This window comes from Hydra vulgaris, chromosome 05 (genome assembly GCF_038396675.1).
Source record: "Hydra vulgaris chromosome 05, alternate assembly HydraT2T_AEP".
Lineage (NCBI taxonomy): Eukaryota > Metazoa > Cnidaria > Hydrozoa > Anthoathecata > Hydridae > Hydra > Hydra vulgaris.
In genome coordinates, this window is record NC_088924.1 from 9,697,501 (window position 1) to 9,724,256 (window position 26,756).

The following is a 26,756-nucleotide window of genomic DNA, read 5'->3' on the forward strand; positions in this document are numbered from 1 at the left end:
GTTTTAATAAAATTGCAAGCAATATTAGAAATCAGATAAGGTTTACTTGTTAAGATAGCAAATAAATTGAACCGAAATATTTTTTTAAACAAGCATACAGGCATCATGTATCAAAAGAGGTGTATTTTTGAAAAGGCTGTCGTAGATTCTTGTAACTTTTAAAAAGCATAGTAAAAAAAGGAATTCTAGGAGGAGATAGACATGAGAGCTTGCTGAATTAGTTGCGAATTATCTAGGAAAATGCTGAAACTGATAAAGATTCAATAAACAACGATAAAAAAAAACAAATATGCAATTTAAAAAAAACAACCAGAAATAACTGCAATTGCATGAAAAAAAAACAAAAAAAAAACTGTCAAAACACACACACAAGAAAACATAATTGACCAACTCAAGAAAAAAGCTCAAACTTCCACAGATTCTTGTTAAATAATTTAAATAAATTGTAACCATTTATTTTGATTTGACATAAAAAATTGTAGGAATTAATATAAGGGCATATTCCTTAATTCTGTTTAAAATATTACAAACTGTTGCTGCAAAGCAAAACTATTTTAATTTCGTTTTTGGAAAAAATGACTTTTTTTAGTTAAAAGTACTCCTTAGGTGCATAAAAAAACATCTTATGTATGGAACCAAAAATGATTAAAGTTAGGCCACTATGAGCAAAATTCAAATATCTTATGTCAAAAAAAAAATTTAAAGAAACATGCAAATCTTAAGTCCATCTAGACTCAAGCAAGACTATCTTATGTGTATTTATATGGAGTTTTAAAATTATTATCCTAAATTATTTTTAAAGGTATACTATTTTTCAAGTGATTTATTGTTTAAAAAACAAATCAAACTTATTATTATGACGGTATTACTAAATAATATTTAGTAAGTTTCTACCAGAATTCTACAAGAGTTTAATAAGTTTCTTACAATTATAATTATTAAACATCTGGCATATTATTCTAAATGATATTTATTAAACAGTTGTAACATTCTGAATATTATTCACAATGCTAAAACTCACCACAAGTAATAATTATTTTACCACAACAAGCTAACTCTGAAACTCTATAATTTCAAACTCTAAAAGATATCATTCGGAATAACTTATTTGTAGACATAACATTTCGAGTGAACAGCACAAATTTTATTTTTAATTTTACATGCCTGATGTTGTTAGTTACAAGATAATAATGTGGCATCTGTGACTGTTGCAATAAGTAATTGAATTAATCAAGTTGACGGAGGTTTTGGTAGTTCCAGATACATTTTGGTAGTTCCAGATACAAAAGCGAGAAAGTAGGTTAGTTAAATATAAAAAATGTAATACAGTATATATTATTTATTAGTTTATAGTAAATATTTACAGTAGTAATTAATTTTAAGACATTATTTATGATTTGCAGAAACTATGAAAGGCTAGAAACTTCCTAAAATAACTTGATTAATTGTGAAAATACGATAATTTCAATGAGATGACTTCATTATGTTTTAGATTGTTTTACAGGATGTAGTAAACGATCCAATTCAAACTATGACCTATCAATTGTACCAATAAAAATCTTTAAACAAGGTTTAGACAATGGCAAAGATGTCTACCTGACATATAATGGAAATCATATTTTCAGCAAAACATTTGAAGCTATTACCGAATGTAAGATGTTTTTTTATGTCAGCCAACATTGGAATTAGTTGCCTGTAAATGCTATTAAAATGCAATTATTTTAAATGATTGCATTATTTTTAGGGAGCGATAATGTCCACAGAGAGACGGTACCTAAAGTTTATTTATAACAAAAGTAATGAAAAACTTTAATAAATATCAAAAATTTGATGTTGATAAAACTAGTACTTGTGATTGAAAAAAATTAAAACCCATTGAACATGAAAAATCTGGCACTGAAAATTGTATTCCAACTCATGTGATATAACCCCAAAAAAGAAGAAGGACCTATCACCATGGATTAGAAACGTTAGAAAGTTTAAAGTAAACAGGTCAGAGATTTCTAAGGAAGTAGTGATTGAGGGTAAGTAAATGCGAAAAGCATGCGGCAAAAAATGCTTGTTTCAGTGTAAGAAAATATTACAGAGCAATATCATAAAGAACTCTTTAATTCAAATTGGTCAATGAAGTGTATTGATGAGAGGCGCCAATACATGTGGCAAGGGGGGGGGGGGAAGAATCAAAACAAAGAAGTAAAAAGAAGCATGTGGAAAAATAAAAAAATAAAAACTGAACATTTACATACAACTTTCCTGGAAAATAATGCTCTTGAAATGTGTATCTGCTCACCAATGTTTCTTGATACTTTAGGCATATCACAGCAGACAGTAAAAACAGCGATGGCAAAAAGAACCGCTACAGGAAGTGTAAAGAAAGATTTAAGAGGTCACCACAAAAACCAAAGAAAAATAGCAATTGAACAGGAACAAAATGTTATCGATCATATTCAGATACTTCAAGTTGTTAAATCCCACTATATAAGAGCACATAAAAATCACAGTTTCTTTGTCAGAAGCTTTGAATTAAGGAAATGCATAGACTCTTGATAAATCACTGCTCTGAGAAAAATCTTGTTATCAAGGGATACAAGTTCTATCAGAGAGTTTTTAAACATAGATTTTGTTTGAAAAATTTGAATGATGAAGATTGTCTAAAGTATAAAAAACAGCGGCAAAAAGTTTATTCAAGCTCATAAATAAAAAAATAAGAATGAAGCAATAAAAACATTGTTGATTGTAATTGCAGCTTTTGACTTGGCAAGTTCTTTTATCATCATATGGTACAACTGGAGCTTTTTACTATTCCAAGCGCCTGCAAAGTTATAACCTGTTATAAAACTCTGGAAAGAGAATGAAGGGGAAAAAGCTAGCAGTGAAATCAATACAGGAGTATTTAAATTTATTGAATCTGAAAAAGGAGCAACTTTTTTTTCTGTGATTGATGTGAGGGCCAAAATCAAAATAGAATGATGAATATAATGGTATCTTTGAATCTATTCAGATCAGATTTAATTGAGCTTACATTCTTTGTATCAGGACATAGAGTGAAAATGATGCAGCTCACTCAATAATTGAAAAAAAATATCGAAATCGAACAATCTATGCAGCGGGAAACAACAATAGAACAAGCTTTTAAACAAAAAAAACCCTGTGTTATAACTGTATTAAATCATGATGATATAATCAATTTTAAAAATAGCATACTCTGCAGTATTAGCAAACCAATCCTTTAATATATCAAATTCAATCAAAGCAAAAAGTGCAAAGAAATCTAAACCAAAAAAGTTACATAGGCCGGTAATGTACAGCTAAAAGTTTTCAAAGAAAATCCTAACATTCTTTATTTTAAATATAATTAAGACAAAGAATATAAAAGTTGTATTTTTGATCAAAAACAACTGGTCTCACGCAACCAGCAGCAGATATACACTTACAAAAGCAGAAGTATTTTGCTCCAAGAGGCACTGAAAATAAAGGATCTTTTTTTCCCTATGCAGCTAGGGTTATATTTCAAAACAGCATTATCATTTCTACCAAAACCTAAAGATTCAAGCCAGTTGTATGAATGATAATAATGATGATGATAAAATACGGAAAATAAAACCAAAACAACAACCCAAAAGTCATAACAAAGCAGGCCATCAAACAACCGAAAAGGATTAGGAAGAGCCATCAGGAAGTACTCTTCCTGATGATCCAGCAATGGTGAAACTTAAAGTTGAAGAAAAAAGTTTGATAAGTGTTTTTTACTAATTTATATATATATATATATATATATATATATATATATATATATATACACATATATAAATATACATATATATATATATACATATATAATATAATATATATATATGTGTGTAATATATATATATACACACATATATAAATATACATATATAATATATAATATATATATATATATATATATATATATATATATATATATATATATATATATATAAATTAGTAAAAAACACTTATCTAACTTTTTTTTCTTCAACTTTAAGTTTTATATATATATATATATATATATTTAAATATAAATTTAAATAAATATATACATATATATATAAATATATATAAATATATACATATATATATAAATATATATAAATATATACATATATATATATATATATATATATATATATATATATATATATATATATATATATATAAATATATACATATATATATAAATATATATAAATATATACATATATATATATATATATATATATATATATATATATATATATATATATATATATATATATATATATATTTATATATATATATATATATATATATACAAATTTCATTAGTGTATTCTACAATCAGAGTGCTCAATGTTCATAAAGAACAGAGCAATAATAAATAAGTAAAAATATTTAACTAATTATTTTCTTCAACAACTTGTTTCTTAATCAGTAGGTTCATCAGGAAAAACATCAAAAAATTTATATTATAGAAAAAATATTTAACAGGAAGTTGGAAATTGTTATAATTAATTATATAACTGCAGTTATTTTGCAACCAGGAAGTTGCATCAACAAAATTAAAATTAAAAAATTAATTATGAAAAGAATTCTTTAGAATTAGAATAATTTTAGTTTGGTCAGGTACGTATTTTCATGTCTGCATTCAGAAATTAATTCAGATATTTTGTTTCTTTTCCTTTCTTTCTTGATCCAAATGAGTAATAATTTCAAATTTTTCTTGTAAACGTAGTATAGAGTAAAACAGGGTAAAATGAAATATCGGATAGAATGAAACAGTTATGACAATGTTTATTCTTATGCTCTTAATTATCTTTTTGCAAATATTTTAAAATCATGTTGTAGAGAATACTTTTCTGAGTAAGACGATATCAAATTTTATTTTTGATGAAAAAAAATTTGTTATAAATTTTTAAGTTTTCATATGCTTAATAAGATTTTTTTTATTATTTTGAAAAATGAACTTTAAAAAATGAAAAATGAAACTCTCGGAAGTTAAATTTGATATAATTGAACTTAAAAAGTTTTCTGGTTTAACTTTTTACGCTGATCAAGAATCTTTTTTCAAAATTAAATTTGCTATTTAGGAAAAAAAGTTATGAGTGAAAAACAGAAAGAGAGAATTTTGGGGTTGAATGAAATACGCTGATAATAAGTAAAGCAATAGCTCACTTCTTAAATGCGGCTTTTTAATTAAATCTCAAGTGACCAATAAATCTGACTGCTTTTATTAAATAATTCTAATGAATGAATAAAATACACTAGTTACTCTCTTGTTAAACGTGGTTTTTATTTATTAATTAAGTCTGAAGAAGAGCAAGTTGCGCTTGCGGTGGTTAAAGTATAAAGCGGTGAATTTTCACTTAACAAATTTGCTAAATCATTCAGCATACCAGTAGCAACTCTCCAAAGTCATGTCCACAGCATAGGTGAAACAATTGGCAGTGGTTCAAGCACGAGATTGTCAAAACAACTTAAATCAGTTTTGGTAGATTCACTCATCAAATTATCCAATTAAGGCTTTGGTAGAACTTACAATAACGTCATCACACTAGTTACCAACTACTTGCAACACCAAGGTCAATCTCATTTGTTTCCTAATGGTAAACCAGGAAGAGATTGGTATAACCTTTTCATAAACAGGCGGAGTCAGAGGTTGAGCATCAGAGCCATAGGCAATATTTCATCACTCAGAGCTGCTTCTGACATGCAAGAAATAGCAACAAAGTATTTTAACATACTTCAAAGAGAATTCAACATAGCAGGTATCAACAAAAACACTCAATGTCATTAGTGGAATTTTGATGAAATTGGCTTCTCTGGTGATCAAGGTAAGCAAAATAGAGTTTGTCGGCGTGGTGCAAAATGACCATTGAAATTGGTTGGCAACAATAAAAAAATCCATTATACAGTTTGAAATTGCATTAATGCTTCTGGTAATCGTCTTGCTCCATACATCATTTTTAAATCAAAAAAATGTCCAAGTTTTTTTGATTTAAAATTGTTTAAGTGGTCCAGATGATGCCATATATGCTACATCTCCATCTGGATGGAAGATAAGCAGTTTATGCAGTGGCTCGCTAATGTGTATGCTCTCGCCATTAAGAAAATTCCAGGTAATTAGTTCAATCTAATTTTAGTTATCTAATTTTACATTCACAAAAGATAACATCAATCTAATTATATTTATCTAATTTTACATTCACAAAAGATAACATCAATCTAATTATATTTATCTAATTTTACATTCACAAAAGATAACATCAATCTAATTATATTTATCTAATTTACATTCACAAAAAATTACATCAATCTAATTATATTTATCTAATTTACATTCACAAAAAATTACATCAATCTAATTATAGTTATCTAATTTACATTCACAAAAAATTACATCAATCTAATTATATTTATCTAATTTACATTCACAAAAAATTACATCAATCTAATTATAGTTATCTAATTTAAATTCACAAAAAATTACATCAATCTAATTATATTTATCTAATTTACATTCACAAAAAATTACATCAATCTAATTATAGTTATCTAATTTACATTCACAAAAAATTACATCAATCTAATTATATTTATCTAATTTACATTCACAAAAAATTACATCAATCTAATTATAGTTATCTAATTTACATTCACAAAAAATTACATCAATCTAATTATATTTATCTAATTTACATTCACAAAAAATTCAATCTAATTTTAATCAATCTAATTTTAGGTATTCATATTTTAGTCGTAGATATGTGTCATCAGCATGTCACTTAGCATCAGCTCCAAAGTCACCTCAAAAATCACCCCGTTCGTATCCGACAGGTTGACACACAAAAAAAAAATGTAGGTGTGCCAAGATTCGAAGAAGAGTGTCTAAACAAACCTGAAATATTTAAAAGGTAGAAAGATACGGAGAGCAAAAAAGCAGCAAAGCGAGCTACAAAACACTGTAAGCTCTAATGGAAAACAGCAAATAAACCAAGCAACGAAAATATTAGCTGCAAACCAATTTAAGTGTAAAAAGTGCCGAAAAGTTTTAGGCGAAGCTTTAGCAAGTCAAAATATGGAATGGTACCAGCGTGAAATTAAATTTACAAGGTTTGGCTATGCATGTCAAACATGCATACCAAAGCAATAAATAATAGACGCTGAGTTTTATTGCACCAAAAAGTGCTGCACAACTGACAACTCGACTCAACCTCTAGTACCTCTAAATGATTCAACATCATCACAAGAATAAAAAAGTTTATTTTATTTGATCTACTTTTTAATTGTTATTATTGATTGTTTTTTTAATTGTTATTATTGATTGGTTTTTGTTTTTTTCATAAAGTGTTGTCTTAATTACACATATATATTTGGGTATTTCATTCTCCCTGAATGTCAGTGTAAAATGGAATAAATTTTTTTTTAATCAAATAAAGTTTCATAAAAAACTTAAAAAAAAACTATTTGATTTTTATATACTTAAATTAAATATTCTCTACAACTTAAAAAAAAAATTAAAAATCTTTTTTCTGTAAAAAATAAATAATTAAAATTTATAACTACACCATTTGATCCCATTTTACTCTACATTTTTTGGAAATGTTATAGGCAGATATGGTTTAATAATAATAATAATAATAGGCAGATGCAGTTTTTAGAATAGACTAGTTTAATTTAAAATTAACATTTTTTTTTAGTTGCCAAATATATCTTGAGAACATGGTCTTTTTTGATTATTTTTTACATTTAAAAGATTGTTTGTGGTTGGCTTAACATTTTTTCCATCCGCCCACAGTTAAGCCAATATATTCTTTATCAGGGTTATTTTGTTAAGAAACAATGCATTTGTTAATAATATTTTTTGATAAGCATTTGCCATTCATAGGGCAGCCAATTTTTTGTTTGTAATTACAATTTTTAATATTTTTTTTTCTTTAAGAAACTCATTTTTATTAATCAATTTAAAATTGTGGCCTTTTACAATTCTTTCAATATTTTTTTTTACAGCTATAGCTTACTTTATTAGCATTTCTGATAAAAATTTTGTGCAAAATATTAGAGGGAGGGAAATGTTTGTTTATTAATTTTCCAAAATAAAATAATTTTTTCTGATTAACATACTGATGGAGAAACAAGTTGTTTAAAAAAAAAAACTAGATAAGTGTTTTTACTAATTAATATATATATATATATATATATATATATATATATATATATATATATATATATATATATATATATATATATATATATATATATATATATATATATATACACACACACACACAAATATATATATATATATATACACACACACATATATATATATATATATATTTACATATATAAACGGATCATTAGACACATTCGGATTGTGTCATAAAAAACATGTACACACACATATGCACACACACATATGCACATATTTATAGCTTAAACAATCATTTTTTAAAAACATATACCGAGCTGCAAGATTTAGTTGTCCATTTCTATGTGTATAATAAGGAGCTGGTAATGCCTTCATTAAGTCTTGAAACCTAGTAAAATATGAGAAGCCAGTGCTGAAATTTTTAAACTCAATTGTTTATTTAAAATTTATTAACAAAATAAAGAATAAGAAAAAGAATTATTTTTATATAAATATGTTTAATAAATATATATGTTTTGTTTGTTATTTTCGAGATAATTGGTTAAATTATAAAAACATAAAACTATTTACTAAAATGTGTAAAATTAGATTGTGATTTGAAAATTAACTAAGGCAAAGTAACTGATTCTTTTAAGTTATAGCAACTTATAGCCTCTTACAAATATAACTTTAAAAAAATATATAAAAAATGTTGAACAAAAAAAAAACTATTTAATACCTCTCAGGCAATTTGTCTTGAAAGTCATCACCTGAAGGCCAGTCCTATAATTTAAAATCAAATAAGCAACTATTTTTATTAGTAAATTGTCATGTGTGTATGTATACAAATACTTCTTTTTTTTTTTACTAATTCACTTTTGAAAAAGCTGTAAGCAACCACTTATGTTGGGAATTACTAGCAAACAAAGAACATTGTTAAAGAGCAAAGTTGAAAGAAGACTTGAAAAATTGTTAGTTGTATGAGTCAGGAAAATGTGAAGATGAGAGTGAGTTCCAAAGCACTGATGTGTTAGGAAAAAAGCTAGATGGGTATAAGCTTTAAAAGAATGAAGAGACAGATACAGTAAAAGGATGCTACTTTACTTAATGACGATTCAAGAGAGAAAGAATTTTGATTAATGAAACTAGAATCAAACTCACTTGAGCAGATGTTTAGAGATTTTTGTGCAGCAAACATGATAGTATTTGGAGAAAAGAGAAAGAAATCGAACCTTCCAATGATGGGACAGTCGCTCAAGCTTGGCAGATAGAGTATGTATAATTACATTTGCAACGCGTTGTAGGATCTTTTCTAGAAGAAAAAGAGGATCATTAGAAGAACCAACTCAAATATAATTCCATATAGTATTCAGTACTCCATCCAGTATTCCATACAAGTACAAATAAGAGGTAGATAAAGAGAAGCAACCTTTGCAGATGCTGACTTTGCAATGGATTGTATGGATTATATATTGATTGGAATGGATGGCATGTTCCATGTTTAACTTATGTTACACACACAACAACTTTATCTTATCTTTATCTATTTTAAATATTATCATATTTAAACACAATGTTAAACTATTTGAACACAAAAAAACAAGTAAAAAATTATTTCAACCTCAGGTCGGATTTATGTGTATTGGTATTGTGCTTTTTATTGAAATTTTTAACATGTTATGAAAATAAAAAAAATAAAAATAAAAAAGTTTCATTAGAAGTGACTCAGGAAATTACACAAGTTATTTTGACACTATATATTTAACTTGCAATACATCACTTATATTACTGTGCAATTATTAAAGATTTGCAATAGGAGTTACTTTAAAATAATATTTTTATTATTTAAACACCCAGTAGTTTCAATAGTGTTATTTATATAAATTGCTTTAATATTTAGACATTTGTCTTAAATTTTAAAAATGTTAATTAACAATCGTTAGAAGTTGTTTGAAAGTAATATATAAACAATAAATAATAATAGTAGTATGGTGGTGAAGTATCTAATTTTTTAAGTTACAAAACTATAGAATTGCAATGGGCCACTCTTTTACTTAAAGATTTTACATCAAAATTTATGAAAGTTATTGAATAGAAAACAATTTTTTTTTTGAAGTGTAAGAAAGAAATTTTAAATATCATTTCTTCTTTGTGTAAATGAAATAAAACATTTTTAAAAGCGCCTTTGAAACTCATGTAGTTTTAATTTGTTACACAAATTCAAAATTAAAACGCCAAATCTTTGAAACTCATGTACTTTTAACTTATGTTACACAAATTCAAAATTAAAATGTCCTTAAACTAAGCATCGTTATTCAAAACTTTAAATGTAAAAAAAAATGTAAATTCGTTATTCAAAACTTTAAATGTAAAAAAACTTTAAATGTAAAAAAAAATGTAAAACATAAGATTTAATATAAAAACACATTTGTTAATAAATTTTTTTTGGTTTTTTGACAAAATTGTTGGAAATACATTAATATATACAATATTATAAGTATATAACATTTTGTAATGGTATGTTTTTTATCGTATGATAAAATATTATGATAAAAAAATCATATCAGATGGCTGTAGAACATGCTGTATTGTTTATGTTTCCATGAGAGGTCAGTAGTGAATAATAATCCAAGAATACGCAAATTATAGGACTTAGTGAAAGGGCAGCCATTCATCAATATAGGAAAGTCAACAATACTGTAATAGTTGTTTGCAGTAAACAGCTGAAGGTATAATTAGCAGAATGACCCTGAATTTTGTTGAAGTTAAAATTCACAAACAGCAAGCCCTAAGCTGTCCCAAAAGTCTCTACTTCTAATATTAGAAACAAGATTTAGTAAACTGAGAATACTGGAGCTAAGAATCAGACGGCACCTTTTTACAATGATTTATTACAGTAATAAAATTAGGTTTGGTCTAAAGAGAGTTATTCTTGTGAGATGAAAAAGATGAAAAAAATATTTACAATTAGAAATAGCACAAGAAAATAAAAACCATGTAAACCATGGAATAGAATGAGGCTTGACTTAAAACCAACAAGAAGAAATAAGAGCTTAAAAAGTATTGATTTAATAACTTATCTATTTATTGTATAAACAAATATTGCATAAATTAATAAGTTAAAAAACACATATAAATATAACTAAATACTGTATAAATTTGAACTAAATATAAATAAACTGGTAAAAAAAACTGGTAAATCTGATTAGGGTTAAATGAAACATCTAAAATCTGTTTAAAGACAACCAACACAAAACGCATGTATATGATTGAAAACAAATACATACATATACTTTTATGTATATGTTTAAAAACATATACAGAAACATTGTTTCCTACCTTTAACTTAAGTAGAGCTGCTGAGCCATCAAAAATTGGACGTTCTGAAAAGTTTTAAATCAAATAAAAATTAAACTTTTAAATTTAATCATTAAAACTAAAAATAAATAGTTAAAATTTTTACCTGATACGCTTTCAAATCCACGCCAAAAAAGGTCGACAGGAAAATTTTCAATTATTTTTCCAGTTAAGCAGTTAACAACATCATTAAATTCATGTCCTATTAACAATATTATTATATTCATATCCTAAGAAAATATGGTATATGACATTATTTAAGTATTACATAAAATATGTACCCCAATAAAGAAAAAGAAGCAAAATATATTGTATTAATGCAAAAAATGGTACTAAATAAATGCTAATATTAAATAAATAATATGATATTAAAAAACATAAATAGCATTGATAAAAAAATATAACTGATAAAAGAAAAAGCTGATAAAAGAATTTTCTTATTTTAATTTCAAACTTTTAATAAAATTTAATAAAAACTCCCTTAGGGTCATTCTGCTAATTACACCTTCTATGGGTCATTCTGCTAATTACACCTTCTATGGGTCATTCTGCTAATTTACCTTCTATGGGTCATTCTGCTAATTATACCTACTATGGGTCATTCTGCTAATTATACCTTCTATGGGTCATTCAGCTTAAAGAAAAAACTAAGTAAACCACATTTTTCTGTTTTCTGTGTATGTACTTGTGCCAAAGACATGTATGTACTAACTTTGTACTAACATTTTCTGTACTAACTATATTATAACTAATTATATTCAAACATTTCTTTTAAATTTATTACTGTATAGTGCGAGTAAACGAAAAGAAAAAAAAGATAAAAATTAATAATAAGAGTTAAGAATTAAAAAAACTTAAAGAAAGACTTAACATAAACAAAAGTTGAATGTTGCAAAATAAACAAAAACTTAAATCCTGAGTGGCAGTATGAATTTAAAAAGGAATCCTAAAGATTTTTAAAGTGTAGCAAACGCTATAACATTGTTGCAAATAAATGTATACGCATTTTGCATGAATATCAACACAGTGAAAGTGACAAACGTGTACGCATAAACATCAGCACAGCAAGATAACCCAGCAAGAGTGAAAACTTAATCATGAAAACCAAAATTAACTTTTTAAAAATGTTAATCAACTCGACTGACTCGACCTGATAGAATAATTGCTAAAGTATTTGACCAACTTATTATAATATCGATTATATTACTTAAATTTATTATTTGAATGATACTTTGATACTGCTTTTACATGTTTTAAATAAAAACAATTGTCAAATTTTATAATAAAACTCTTCATATTTAAATTTATAACCTTTTTTCAAAGTTTATATAAAAATATTGTTTCTTAAAGTTAAATTAATATTTTATTCAAAATTTGTCAACCTACATTGTTTTTATTCTTTAAATTAAAAATATTAAAAGTTTTTTCTAGTATACTATAGTCTAGTATAATGATGTGCAGTCTAGTCACCCTAATCTATTCTAGATCAGAATTAAAAAGCAGAAAAGCACATTAAAAAACAAACATTTAGTAGTGCTCATACCTAAATCTAAAAATGTATTCTTTGATGTGGTATCTTTTTAAATCTGAAAATGTATTCTTTGATGTAGTATCTTTTTAAATTTGAAAATGTGTTCTTTAATGTGTTTTTCTGTTTTAAATCTGAAAATGTGTTCTTTATTGTGTTTTCATGTTCCAAATTTGAAAATGTGCTTTTCTGTTTCATTTGCATTATATATTATGTATTGCGTTTGTTAGCAACCTTTAAACCAAAACAAGTTATTATTTAATCAAAAGGTTTTGACAGATCAATAAAAGCTCCTAATGTATAGCAATCACTATTGAACCCATTGGATATATAACTTATTAGTTCGATTAATGCATGACTGATTGAATGACTTTTTTTTAATCCAAACTGTTTATTATACAGTATATTAAGTCTGCACAATGCATTCGGATAATTTTGAGAAATATGGTTTTAAAGACAAAATAAATTTATAAATAGACATAAGTGTTATCATTGGTTTAAAAATTGATGTGATTTTAGCAATTTTTAATTTATGTGGTAAAAAACAAGTTTTTAATGAAAGGTTAAAAATGTGAAATATCAACAGCTTAATAATATAGATAATTAAACTAAACTTTAATTTTATCCATGCCAGCACATTTATTATTTATTCAAACTTTTAAAATCATTTCACAACTCACTTATGTTTAAACTAACTTCTTTTATAGTTGCATTGGTTGATTTGATATGGTATCCTAAATTTGTGTTATACTTTGGAGTTTTAGTAACTTTAGGCTTACATCAAGAAAAAATTTGTTGAGCTTTTTAACTATGACTTTTTTTGAATAATTTTATTCCATAGTTGATTAACTTAATAGCTGTACTCGGAATAATACAAGAAACTTGAAGTTGACAAATTTAAGTTCAACTAAAAAGTGTTTGCATTTAAATGATGATTTTATTTTTTAAACAAAATACATCTTAAAAGTTCAGAACAATTTTTTTTGCAGACAATATTTTTAATAGGCACTGCTGCAATGCAAATGTTTACATTTCCCATTAGCGCAGGATGAAAAGTAAAAACAGTTCTTGCTTATTGTCAAAACCTATTTTATAAAATTGTAAAACAGAAAGTAATTTAATTAACCAATTGCTAAATAATCAAATGAAAACTAATCTTTTTGATAACTATGAATCCGTTAGTAGCCCGATGTCATACTGAAATGGCCTACTGCTGCGGACATCAGTACATACATCAACTGACAAAAAGGTAGAATATGCAAGGAAGTGCTGCTGCATTGACTAAGAGTTTGGGCTAGGGCAGCAATTGTTTTATTCTTCTTTCTTTTTCTTTTTTTAAAAAAGTCATATGAAATAAAGTTAGCAAAAATAAGTGAGCAAATGCTGATCTATATACTCTATAGTAGATATGTATGTAATATATATATATATATATATATATATATATATATATATATATATATATATATATATATATATATATATATATATATATTATATATATAATATTATATATATATATATATATAATATATATATATATATATATATTTATATATATATATATATATATATATATATATATAAATATATATATATATATAGATATATATATAGATATATATATAGATATATATATATATATATTTATATATATAATATTATATATATATATATATATATAATATATATATATATATATATATATATATTATATATATATATATATATATATATAAATATATATATATATATAGATATATATATAGATATATATATAGATATATATATATATATATATATATATATATATATATATATATATATATATATATATATATATATATATATATATATATATATATATAGATATATATATATATATATAGATATATAGATATATGCACACATATATATCTACTATAGCAGATATGTGTATATATACTAAGTAAACTTTTAATTATTTAAATTAATTAACTGTTTTATTAATAAAAAGAATACATTTTTTGACTCATTTTTTGATTCAAGCTATCTTCAGTTAAAATATTATTTGAAATTTGCTTGCCTATATTTACTATATTACAAATTGTAATATATTACAAAATGTAATTATCTGCGTACAAACTTTTGTACACAGATAATTACATCTTGTTTTGGTTTTTTTATCACCTTCATAGGTAATTAAGCAAATTTTATATATTTAATTTTAACTAAAGATACTAGTGATAATAGTAATCCAACATTTTTAAACTTTACATTGTTATGGTCATTTTTTAATGATATTTTGTAGCACTAATTTTTTCACTATATTTTCAACAAAAAAAGTTAAATTTTAAAATCTTAATAAAACTCTGGTTATTTTGAGACCTAGGTTGATATACTTTTAGAGTAAAAAAATTTCAGTGATATATGGGACCCAGCATGTAGTAAAGGATCAATGGGGCTGTCAACCAACTATGGGGCTGACCTTTTTAAATAACTAAATAAAACCAATTATTTTTTTAGTTGTTTTCAAATCAAAATTTCACCTATTTTTTATACAGGAAACTGAGGATATAAAAATAAATAACTCTAAAAATGAAACTTTAACAAAGTTCTTATTTTCACTATGTATTCATACCTGAACCAAGCATTCAACCAGCTTGGCTTTTATTGTAATAGGCACAGTATGGATCTCATTTTTCAGCTGTTTTCATAAGTTCTCAATTGGGTTCATTTCTGAAGAGTTTTCAGGCTATTAAAGTACTTTTGTAAAACTTTTCACAAAACCAGGTCTTTGATTTTTTTTCCCAGTGTGGCATAGGGCACATCTTGTTGAAAAATCTAATCCCTTACCACTCCCTGGTATTAGACACTAGACAATTTTCTAGCAAACTGATGTACTTGTTCTGGTTCATTGTCTCCTCAACTATGCTTAGTTAACTTGTGCCATAAAAAGATTTTGCTCTCCATACCATGATCATAGTAGAAAACTTCACAGTTTTTTAATGCAGTCAGGTTTGAACTCTTTTTATGACTTTCATTGAACTGTCTGAATTCTATCATCAAACACTGCAATTGTGGGCTCATCAGAAAAGACCATTTGGATCTTGTGATCTTCTCATACTTCAAATCATGTTTTTCGTAATTTTATATTTCAGCCAAAATCATGCCAATAAAATGTTCAGAAATTACTAATAAAAGGGTGTTTGTATATTTACCTTGGTTCAATTTTATTTGCTTTGCCTTTATTCGCTTTGTCATCCTTGTTTTTTTTTATTTTGGTCAATATAACTTCACTCAGATTTCTAAAAGGTTGTTGTTCAACAACCTTTTAGAAATCAAACAATCTAAAATCTTCATTAGTTGCAACACAATTTTCTTACAGGAAATTGTTCTATTTTTTTTCTCTCCATATTTTGTATCTTTTAGTCCTTGTGACCTGCTTTCAACCACAATTTCAAATTCTTGAAGAGTATCAGAGTATCCCATTATTAAAACTGAGGCTAAAAGTAAGGATTTTAAGGAGATATTTTCCTAATATTTAAGGAGAATAGAAAGTAAGAAAAAGTAAGAAGAATTAAGGAGAAAACATTTACATTAAAAACAGAATCTTGTTTTTTTCAATAAACTTTAAATATAACAGAAAAATTATTATAAATTAATATTACTTTACATATTTATATATATATATATATATATATATATATATATATATATATATATATATATATATATATATATATATATATATATATATATATATATATACTTATATATATATATATTTTAAGGTTATTTTATATATATATACATTTTTTAAGGTTATTTAAAGACTTTTAAGGAGGATTTTTTTTAAGGATATTTAAGGTTTTTAAGGAGGAGTGGGAACACTGAGTATATTTTAGTTTACTATTTTTTCAAAAACGCAGTTTGTACAGAAACATTTGGTTTGTTCTGCAATTTTCTTCTGGTTTAGCCAATCGTTTTCAAGCAAAACCATTATTTTGTCAAATAAGGGTTTTAAAAAGGTTTTAAACAGTTATATTGCATATATAAGTTATATTGCATGTTTAACTAAGCAGTCTGACATTATACTGAAATAGCTGGGGACTTCAGTACATCAACTGACTAAACAGTGATCAAATGCAAGAAGTACTGCTACATTGACTAAGGGTTTGGGTTGGAGCAACAAACTTTTTTCATTATTATTTGGGTTTTTTTTATTTTATGAAAAAGCTGTAAAGAAAAAAGTAAGCAAAAAAGTTGGCAAATAAATATTTATATATGCTATAATAAATATATATACATACATCTATATACATCTATGTACATATATATATATATATATATATATATATATATATATATATATATATATATATATATATATATATATATATATATATATATATATATATATATATATATATATATTATTAGGGCTGTTCATGTGAACACAGGAAAAAAAAATTTTTCTCGGATTTGAATGCATAGTTGTTTATTTTGTGCCATTTGACATAGTAATTGACTGTGGAAAAAATCTTTCCAATCAGATAATGTTTAGGGGGTGCTCAATGACCATAAAGTTTTACGAAAAACATCAAAAACGTGTAAAAAGTTCCAAAGTTCCAAAAATTTCTAGAACCTGGTTAGTTAGATTTTTTCCACTGAAATATTGTCTGATTGCGTGCTATATAGATTAATTAAAGTGCAGCAGATTAACTGTCATCAGGGCACCAGACTAAAAAATGTCTGCTAGTGTTTAAAACAACTGTGTTTATATCATTTTGTTAAAATTTGTATTCATAATTTTAATACTATTATTTAACTCAATTTAGAATTTGTTCAAACAGAATAAAAAGGTTTACAAGTATAAATATTATTTTTATTTGGAATTTCAGTTTGACAACAAATGTATTAATATTTTGATAGTACCTAACCTTAGTAACCTATTACAGAAAACTAGCATGGTAGTCTGGTAGTGTATTGTTTGTTATTAAGTGCAGATAATAATAATTTCTAATTTGAAAATATTTATTTAATTTCTTTAGTAATAATTATTATAATATATTGCTGCAGCTGCATAAACCAACAACTGAATGATAAGTTTGTATAATATGGTATTGAGTTTTGATTTTCTCATAATATTTCAGTTATCATTGAAATGGCAGCATCATCTCGTGTTGCTATCTCTACACGACTTCAAACCAAAATCTTTTTAATTGGACAACCAGAGCCAAATCTTCCAGATAAAGTTCTTCCCTTAACATCTGATGTTTTAAAAACATTTTTTTATCATCTTAATTCAACCAAAAAGTCAGTGCCTGAAAGTCTTAAAACAACTGTTGATGAACTGATTATTATTTGGAATAAAACCCGTATTCCGACAGCATTTCATCCGAATGTAGTCTTAAAGTTGAAAACTTTAGTCCAGGAATTTAAATTAATAAAAAAAAAAAAATCCAGATTTTCAGATTCTCAGAAATCGAGAGAGAAATCATTTACAGACACCATTGGCCTACTTTTTGACATTGCCCACAAGGATGCTGAAACCATGATCAGAATTGAAGAAGATAAAGAATTTTTATTGGACCAGAGATGTCAGAGAAAAATGGTGATGTTTGGAGAGGACAAAGAACTTTCAAAATTAGAAGAAAGAAATGAAGCAAGGAAACAAGCAGAGAGAGAACGAAAGCTAAAAGAAGAGCAAAGACAATCTGGTGCGAGTGCAATAGTTCCTGTTATTGAACCTTTACATGACGAAAGTTATAGTGATGACAACGATAACGATGCTGTTGATAATGACAAAATGGTTGATAGAGATTTTGAGATAGAAATCCCTGTTTATTACAGACAACAAGTCAGTAAAGCAAGTTCTTCAGGGTCAGCTGAATCAAGTTTAGCAAGTACTCCAAAACGACAATGTATCTTAGATACAATTCTTGACTCGCCTGATGTTTCATCAACATTAGACAGAATTAATCTATCTGACACAAAATTTACTATACTAGCAGCAGCAATTGCAAGGGCTGGTGGACAGAACCTTGATGATGGATCATTGTCACGTTCTACAGTCTGTAGAAAACGAACCTATCATCGATCAAATATTGAAGCCACTGTTCGAACTGAATTCTGCGATTTGGACAAACCACCATTAATCGTCCACTGGGATGGCAAACTGATGATAGATCGTACAAATTCTGCAGCCCCTAAAGCAAATGTTGACCGGCTATCTGTAGGTGTGACAGGTCACAATGTTGACAAAATACTTGGAATAGCAAAACTATCAGCTGGAACTGGAGAAGCCCAAGCAAAAGCAGTTATTCATCTGCTTAATTTCTGGGACATAATTGGTGATGTTATTGAAATGAGTTTTGATACTACAGCCTCTAACACTGGCTCCAAAAATGGTGCATGTGTAGTTCTAGAGAAACATATAGGTAGAAATTTGTTATATTTCGCTTGCAGACACCATGTTCATGAGATCATAGTAGCAGGAGTGTTTGGATCACTATTTGGACCATCATCTGGTCCCAACATACCTCTTTTCCAGAGATTTCAGCAATATTGGCCCAAAGTTAATCAAGGAAATTTTAAACCTCTGGATGACATTCGAATGAAAATACCCCTGGTGCAAGAACTACAAAATGAAGTGATTGCATTCCTCAAAGAAAACCTGCATGTTAAAATACCAAGGGATGACTACAAAGAAATCATGGATCTCTGTCTGTTAATACTTGGAAAACTGCCTGATCAAGAAGAGAAAAATTATCATTTCAAGATCCCTGGTGCTTATCACATGGCTCGCTGGATGGCCAAGGTTATTTATTGTTTTAAGATTTATTTATTTCGTGAAGAGTTCAAGTTGACCACAAAAGAGGAAAAAAATCTCTGTGAATTTTGCTTATTTGCTAGTCTGGTTTATGTAAAATCTTGGATATCATGCACAAATGCCAGCGATGCTCCAGTTAATGACTTGTTTCTGTTTCAGCAACTTAAGCAGTTTGCAGTTGTGAATAAAACGATTTCCGAAGCAGCAGTCAAGAACTTTCAAAACCATTTGTGGTACCTTTCACCAGAATTGGTCCCACTAGCTTTGTTTTCAAACAAACTTCAAATGGAAGAGAAGCGAAAAATGATTTCCAACATGAAATTTCACGGTGAGAACTGGTCTGAAAGGTTGATCAAATTAAAGAACATTGAAAGTCTAGAGAAGAAATCTCTGGACATGCTGGTGACATCAGTTTCAGCAAGTGCGTTGCGGTCAATGAAGGTTGATATTGATTTTCTGTTCAACAACGATCCAGCTACCTGGAATGATTCCCCAGAATACCAAGAAGGAAAAAATTTAGTATATTCATTGAAAGTAGTAAATGATGCTGCCAAACGATCTGTGGCTTTAATGTCGATGTTTAATGAATCGATTACAAGGAATGAATCTGAAATGCAGAGGTTAATTCAGGTGGTTGAGGATCACAGAAAGCGAGTGCCAGATGCCAGAAAGTGTACTCTGAAGAGTTATAGTCCTCGCTAGCATTAACATTGCACGAACTATAACATTACGATAATTAAATGTTAATTGCTCATATGTTTTTTTGTTTATAATTCGTATTTTAATCAATGACAAAGAGTCAAAAATCCTAGTGTTTTATTTTGGAAAAATTCTGATATAACAAAAACCGCAGAACTTTAGTCGTATTGCAGTATTTTATTTCATTAATTTCTCTGCTAATAAACCAGTCTAAAGTGGATGTGGATTGTAATTTGTATTCAGAATTTAATATTTAGAGATAATTAAAACTGATCAAATCTGAAAAATCTAATTAACCGGGTTTTAGAAATTTGTGGAACTTTGTTACTTTTTCCATGTTTTTCACATTTTTCGTAAAACTTTATGATCATTGAGCACCCCCTAAACATTATCTGATTGGAAAGATTTTTTGCACAGTTAATTACTATGTCAAATGGCACAAAATAAACAACTATGCAATCAAATCTGAAAAAAAAAATTTTTTTGGACAGCCCTAATATATATATATATATATATATATATATATATATATATATATATATAAAATATGATCATCATAAGAACTTAATAAAAAAGAAAAATTCAAAAAGAAATTTAAGACACAAAAAAACATAAGATATGTTAAAACATTTTTAATATAGAGGTTAGTTTCAATTGATGACATAGGTTAGCGCTAACTGATGAGTCATTACTAATTAAATGACATTATTTTTACATAGCAATATATCCAAATATAATAAACAGATATTATTAATGTATAATAACAGTTACCTAATGAAATAATAAATGTACAGCCAAAAATTATTAGTAGTGAAAAATATTTGTAAAAAAATTATTAGTAGTGAAAAATTTTTGTAAAAAAAACTTTTTTAGAAATTTCCAATGAAAAAAAAAAAAAATTAAGTAGAAATAACAAAACTTAAATAATTCTTATACTAACCAAAATCTCTAGAGAAAGCTTCAGGACACCAAAGCTCTTTATTGAGATATTTATGAACATTTGACACAACAATAGGCTTAAAAAAACAACAAATTAAAAACAAGTTTATAAAACTTTAAAAACATTTTAGATGTTGAAACAGAAGAGTTGTATAATTATATTACATATATATTATACTATTAGTACAATTACGGCCTACATAGCCAAGCGAATTCACACATTGATATCATAGTTAGATACTTCACACATTGATATTTAAAAAAAATTTTATTATGTCATTTTTATGTTTTTATTACAATTTTAAAAGATAAAATTAAAGTTAAAATTAATTAAGCTAGAACTTATATCTAATAAAAAAATTATACTTAAAAAAAAATCAGTAAAAAACTTACAGCTCCCTGTTTCCATTGCTTTTGAAAGAGTAACATAGTGGATTTAGAAAAATGTGGTGTTTGAATATGCAACATTTTTCTATTGCAGAACCAGCTACACTCACTTTCATATTCATTGCAAACAGACTCAATTTTCTTATATTTGTCAAAAATGTTGTGAAATCTTTGTTCATTATCCATTTCAGTCTGAAAAATAAAATAGATAAATATTTATTAAAAATATTTGAAGAACAAAACGTATAAATATCTTTATATAAAAATATCTAAAGAACAAAAGAGATATAATAACATATTTATATAAAAATGAAGTAAAAAACAACACCTATATAATAGAAAAAAAAAAAAAAATTGAGAAAAAAAAAGAGAAGTTGAGAAACAGAAAATAAAAATATGTCCAGTTTACTTGAAGCTGTTTTATATTCTTTATCGAATATTCTTTATTAGAATTTTATAAGAAGAGAAACACACAATGACATTTACTAACAAACCCAGATTGAGAGGAAACTTATTAAACATCACATTTAGTACTTAAGTAACAAACAATATAGTCACAAGAACTTATAGAAAAACATTTCCTTAAGGATTATATGACCATTTAAATTACCAGTGACAAAAATTTACTTTCGACCAACAAAAAGCGTTTTCTGATTAAAACTCCCCACTGAGAATTTAATAAAACTTTTATAACTAATCACTTGACTGAGAAGCAAAACTTAGAACTTTTAACTTAGAACTTTAAACTTAGAACTTTAAACTTAGAACTTTAAACTTAGAACTTTAAACTTAGAACTTTAAACTTAGAACTTTATAGCTTTCAAATAAAAAGGGGTGGCCCTAGGTACAAGGCACAGTGGGCCAAGTGCTATGGGGGTGATTAAAGACTTATTGGAAAGCTTTTTATGTGTAAATTTTGAAAAAAATAATTTTGCTGCAGGATATTTAGGTCATAATTTAAAAGAAGAAAATATTGAAAATTTCATATAGTTTGCTCTTTTATAGTTTATAACAAAAATACCTATAAATGTTTATAAATATGTATGGATACTTTGTAATACAAAGATAACCACGGTTTGTAGATTTGGGGTCCTAATATTAATGAAATACCCTATGAAATTCCTTTCAGGGGGTGATAGTGCATGCCTATGGGAGCCCAAAATAAAGGGTTTTGAAATCCCTCATTAACATCCAAAGCATAATTTTGGTCAAGAAGTTTATAAGCTTTTGCATACCATAATGCGATCTATTTAAGTGCTTAAAATGCTACAAGACATGCTTTGTTTAAACAATATATATAATATAAAATGTAATGCATAAAAACAAAACTTTTTTATTTTAAAAGCTTTTATCCAAATATGCATCTTATTGCTGTTCCGATGTATCAAGATAAATTCTCAAGTTCAAACTTTGCCCCTCGGTTAAAAAATTACCGGCCAATAATTTTTTCGGGAAATGGCAGTAATTATTCAAAGAAGAAAGCAAAATGTAAACACAGTGAGCGCTTTTTATATAAATTTAAAGATGCCTACATTTGCAAAAACTCATGAAGATTGCAGAAAATCTGTTTGTGTTATATGCATGAAAAAGGGTGATCAAGAGTTGACTGAAAACTATAAGTTGAAAATTCTTCAACTGATTCAAACAGACATAGATTTCAGTGATGAAAGAGTGCCTTTGGCTACTTGTGTTTCATGCAGATCTCAAATTGGAAAACTTTGTGCTGGAAAAATCAATCATGTGCCTAAACTTTTTGACTTCAAGTCAATTTCTATCAAACCTACAACCAGAGTTTCGTCAGTTTGTGAGTGCCTTTTATGCCAAATTGCCAAGATCAAAGGAAAGGAGAAGCATCCGTTTGACAAAGTCAAAGAATCAGAGAAAAAAATTCCAAAGCAAACTTCTCAGAGTTCTGAAAAGCGCTGCACAAAGTACTTGTCAATTATTGGCCGAGGACTTCTTACAACTGCACCATTGGAATTTGCCAAGAAAACCTGAGAAAAATGGCCACAGATGATCCCGTAGGTGCAGAGCAAGTGGCTGCAGCAGTCTTAGCATCCAAAAGCGCATCTCCAAATGGCACTATTAGACTCAGTCAGCCTTGTGGAAAACTTTTGCCATTGAGGAGAGGTAACTACTTCTATTGTCTAGTTAATTATCATAGTATCATTATGCTAAATTAAAGGCACTCAAAATGTTGATTCACAAACATTTAATTTATGACCTGTAATAATTAATTATGAGAAAAAGAAGCAAGAATACTTTTATATTAATTAAAATGCTAATTGCAACTGCTTTTATTGAAAATTCATCTCTTAATTAATTACCCTGCTTCAATTTTATTTCATCAACCTAATTTTACTTTAAATCATTCTCATTGCAAGAATAAATATTTTTTTTCCTAATGGATGTTATTTTATTGTTTTTAAAGGTCCGTCATCGGCTCAGCAGCTATTCAAAGAACCACTCAAACAGAAAATATGGTTTAAATTCAGCAAAATACAGGACTTTCAAACAATGGCATGCGAAAACTAGGTTCAGCACTAAATCAAATCAGCCCAATTAGATTGTTGGAGCCAAGTTTTCCTTTGAAGTTTGCTCTAGGCGGCCAGAAACTTAATGATCAGTTCATGGTCAGCAACATCAGATTGGCAGAGAATGGTCAAACTTGTCAAGTTGTGCACTGCCAGAGCCTCGGCAATCTCAGTGATGTTTTCAGAGCATCACGAAAACTATCAGAATCTTCCATTTTAAAACTCGGGATTGATGGTGGTGGATCATTTCTGAAAGTGAGCTTCACTCACATTGTGTTGGAAGAAGATGAGATTCCTCCACACAGCTCAGTACAGAAGACAATCAAGCTGATGGCACCAGCATCAACCAAAAAAACGAGTGTTAAGCAGCAGATGCTGATAGCACTGTCACAAAACACTCCTGAGAGTTACCAGAATGTGAAGGCCATTTTCAACCTCATTCAAGTCAAAGAAAAATGCCAAACAGGTTCTTTGGTTGTCTCTTGTGACCTAAAGCTGGCCAACATTCTTTGTGGCATTCAGTCTCACAGTAGCAAACACCCTTGTTATTGGTGTGATGCTGCATCTCCAGGTCTTGAAAATTGTGGACAACTTCGGACTTTTGGCCAGATCAGAAGACAGCATTCTGAATACATCGAGGCATGAGGAGATTCAAGAAAGTCGAAGGAATTCAAAAATGTCATTCATGTACCTTTGATTGAATTTCAAGATGACAAGTTTGTCCTTGAGGCTATTCCACCAATGGAGCTTCACTTATTACTTGGAGTTGTGAACCACATCTTTAAAAATCTTTGCGACCTGTGGCCAAGGGCCAAGGAATGGCCTCCATCACTTCATATCCCTAGCCAGCCTTACCATGGGGGGCATTTCAATGGGAACGATTGCATGAAGCTTCTAAGAGGTCTGGATAAGCTTCAACAGCTTTCAGAAAAAGAAGTTTTCAGTCCAGCTCTTGGCTTCATTCAAACACTCACACTATTCAAGACAGTGGTCACTTCGTGCTTTGGAAAAAGCCTGGACCCTGACTATGAATCCAAGATTGAACAGTTCAAACTTAGCTACACCAACCTTCCTATTTCTGTGACTCCCAAAGTGCATGCAGTGTTTTACCACGTGCCACAGTTCATCAAGATAAAACGAATTGGACTCGGCCTCTTTAGTGAGCAGGCAACAGAAGCTCTACATTCCAACTTCAAATCTCCTGTGCCAAATTTTTGCAGTCTAAGTTTATTGCACTAAATAAGGTTGGCTGTATGGTTAGTTTCAAAATTTTTCGAAGACTGGCTTTTGAGTTGACAAAAAAGTTTAACAAATGTGGAAAAAAAAGTAGTTTGTTCTTCACTAAATACAAAGATTTTCTGGATAAAAAAAAAAGAACACAAATCACAAGTCTTATAAGTTTTTCATTACTTTTTTATTACTTTTTTTATATAAAAAGTCGCAAAAGTTTTTGTACACCTTACAATTTAGAGAAGACTTAATAAAAACTATTTTAAATGCAAAAAAATAGTTTTATATTAAAGTAACAAGAATATATTATACAAGAAATAAAAAATTATCAACTAAATAAAAATATTTATTTGTAAAACTGAAAAAGTTTAATTTTTGAATTTATAATAAGTCACAAAAGTTTTCGTACACTAATAAAACTAATACCTAATAATATGCAATTCCTTAGTAGTTGGTTAAAACTTGTTCAAATTTGTTCGTTCATAGATTTTTATTAAAGTAATAATAATTTTTTCAACAAAAATTTAGTTATTAACATGAGTTTAAATACAAAACACCACATGTCTAATGATATGCGTGAATTAATAATAAAATTCCATAAAGAAAAAAAATCTCTTCGTCAAATTGTCAAAATTGTTGGTAAAACACATTCTAAAAATCAAAGTATTGTTAAAAAATTTGAAATGACTGGTTCTGTTAATACGCTACCAAGTGGCCGACCAAAAATTTTAAATTCACGAGACAGAAGGAGTATAATTAAAAAAGTCAATTCAAATCAACGTATTAGTGCACCAAAATTAGCAGTAGATGTTGAACTTGAAATTGGAAAGATAGTTCATCCAGAAAATATTAGACGAATACTTAAAAATTCTGGATTAAATGGCAGAGTACCTCAAAAGAAACCGTTTATAAGTATAGAAAATAGACGAAAAAGATTGGAGTTCACCAAAAAGTATGAAAAGGAAGATGAACAATATTGGAACAAAGTTTTATTTACTGATGAGAGTAAATTTAATATTTTCGGACCTGATAGCCATGGAAAAATATAGAGAAAAAAGAATACAGAACTAGAAGTAAAAATTTAATTCTGACAGTGAAACACGGAGGTGTGATGGCTTGGGGATTGATGGCTGCAGCT

General features: G+C 27.3%; 1 protein-coding gene across 2 annotated transcripts in view; it reads right to left on the minus strand.

Moving 5' to 3' along the window:
• The window catches only part of LOC136071840 (uncharacterized), a 118,226-nt gene that overhangs the window by 12,942 nt on the left and 78,528 nt on the right, over window positions 1-26,756 (minus strand). For both annotated transcript variants that reach the window (XM_065797320.1, XM_065797319.1), the window contains exons 22-27: window positions 21,861-22,046; window positions 21,469-21,544; window positions 11,594-11,689; window positions 11,470-11,513; window positions 8,870-8,913; window positions 8,465-8,539 (exon numbers count right to left, since the gene is read on the minus strand). In XM_065797320.1, the coding sequence (XP_065653392.1) occupies window positions 8,465-8,539; window positions 8,870-8,913; window positions 11,470-11,513; window positions 11,594-11,689; window positions 21,469-21,544; window positions 21,861-22,046 (521 nt within the window). The remainder of the gene's footprint in view (window positions 1-8,464; window positions 8,540-8,869; window positions 8,914-11,469; window positions 11,514-11,593; window positions 11,690-21,468; window positions 21,545-21,860; window positions 22,047-26,756) is intronic.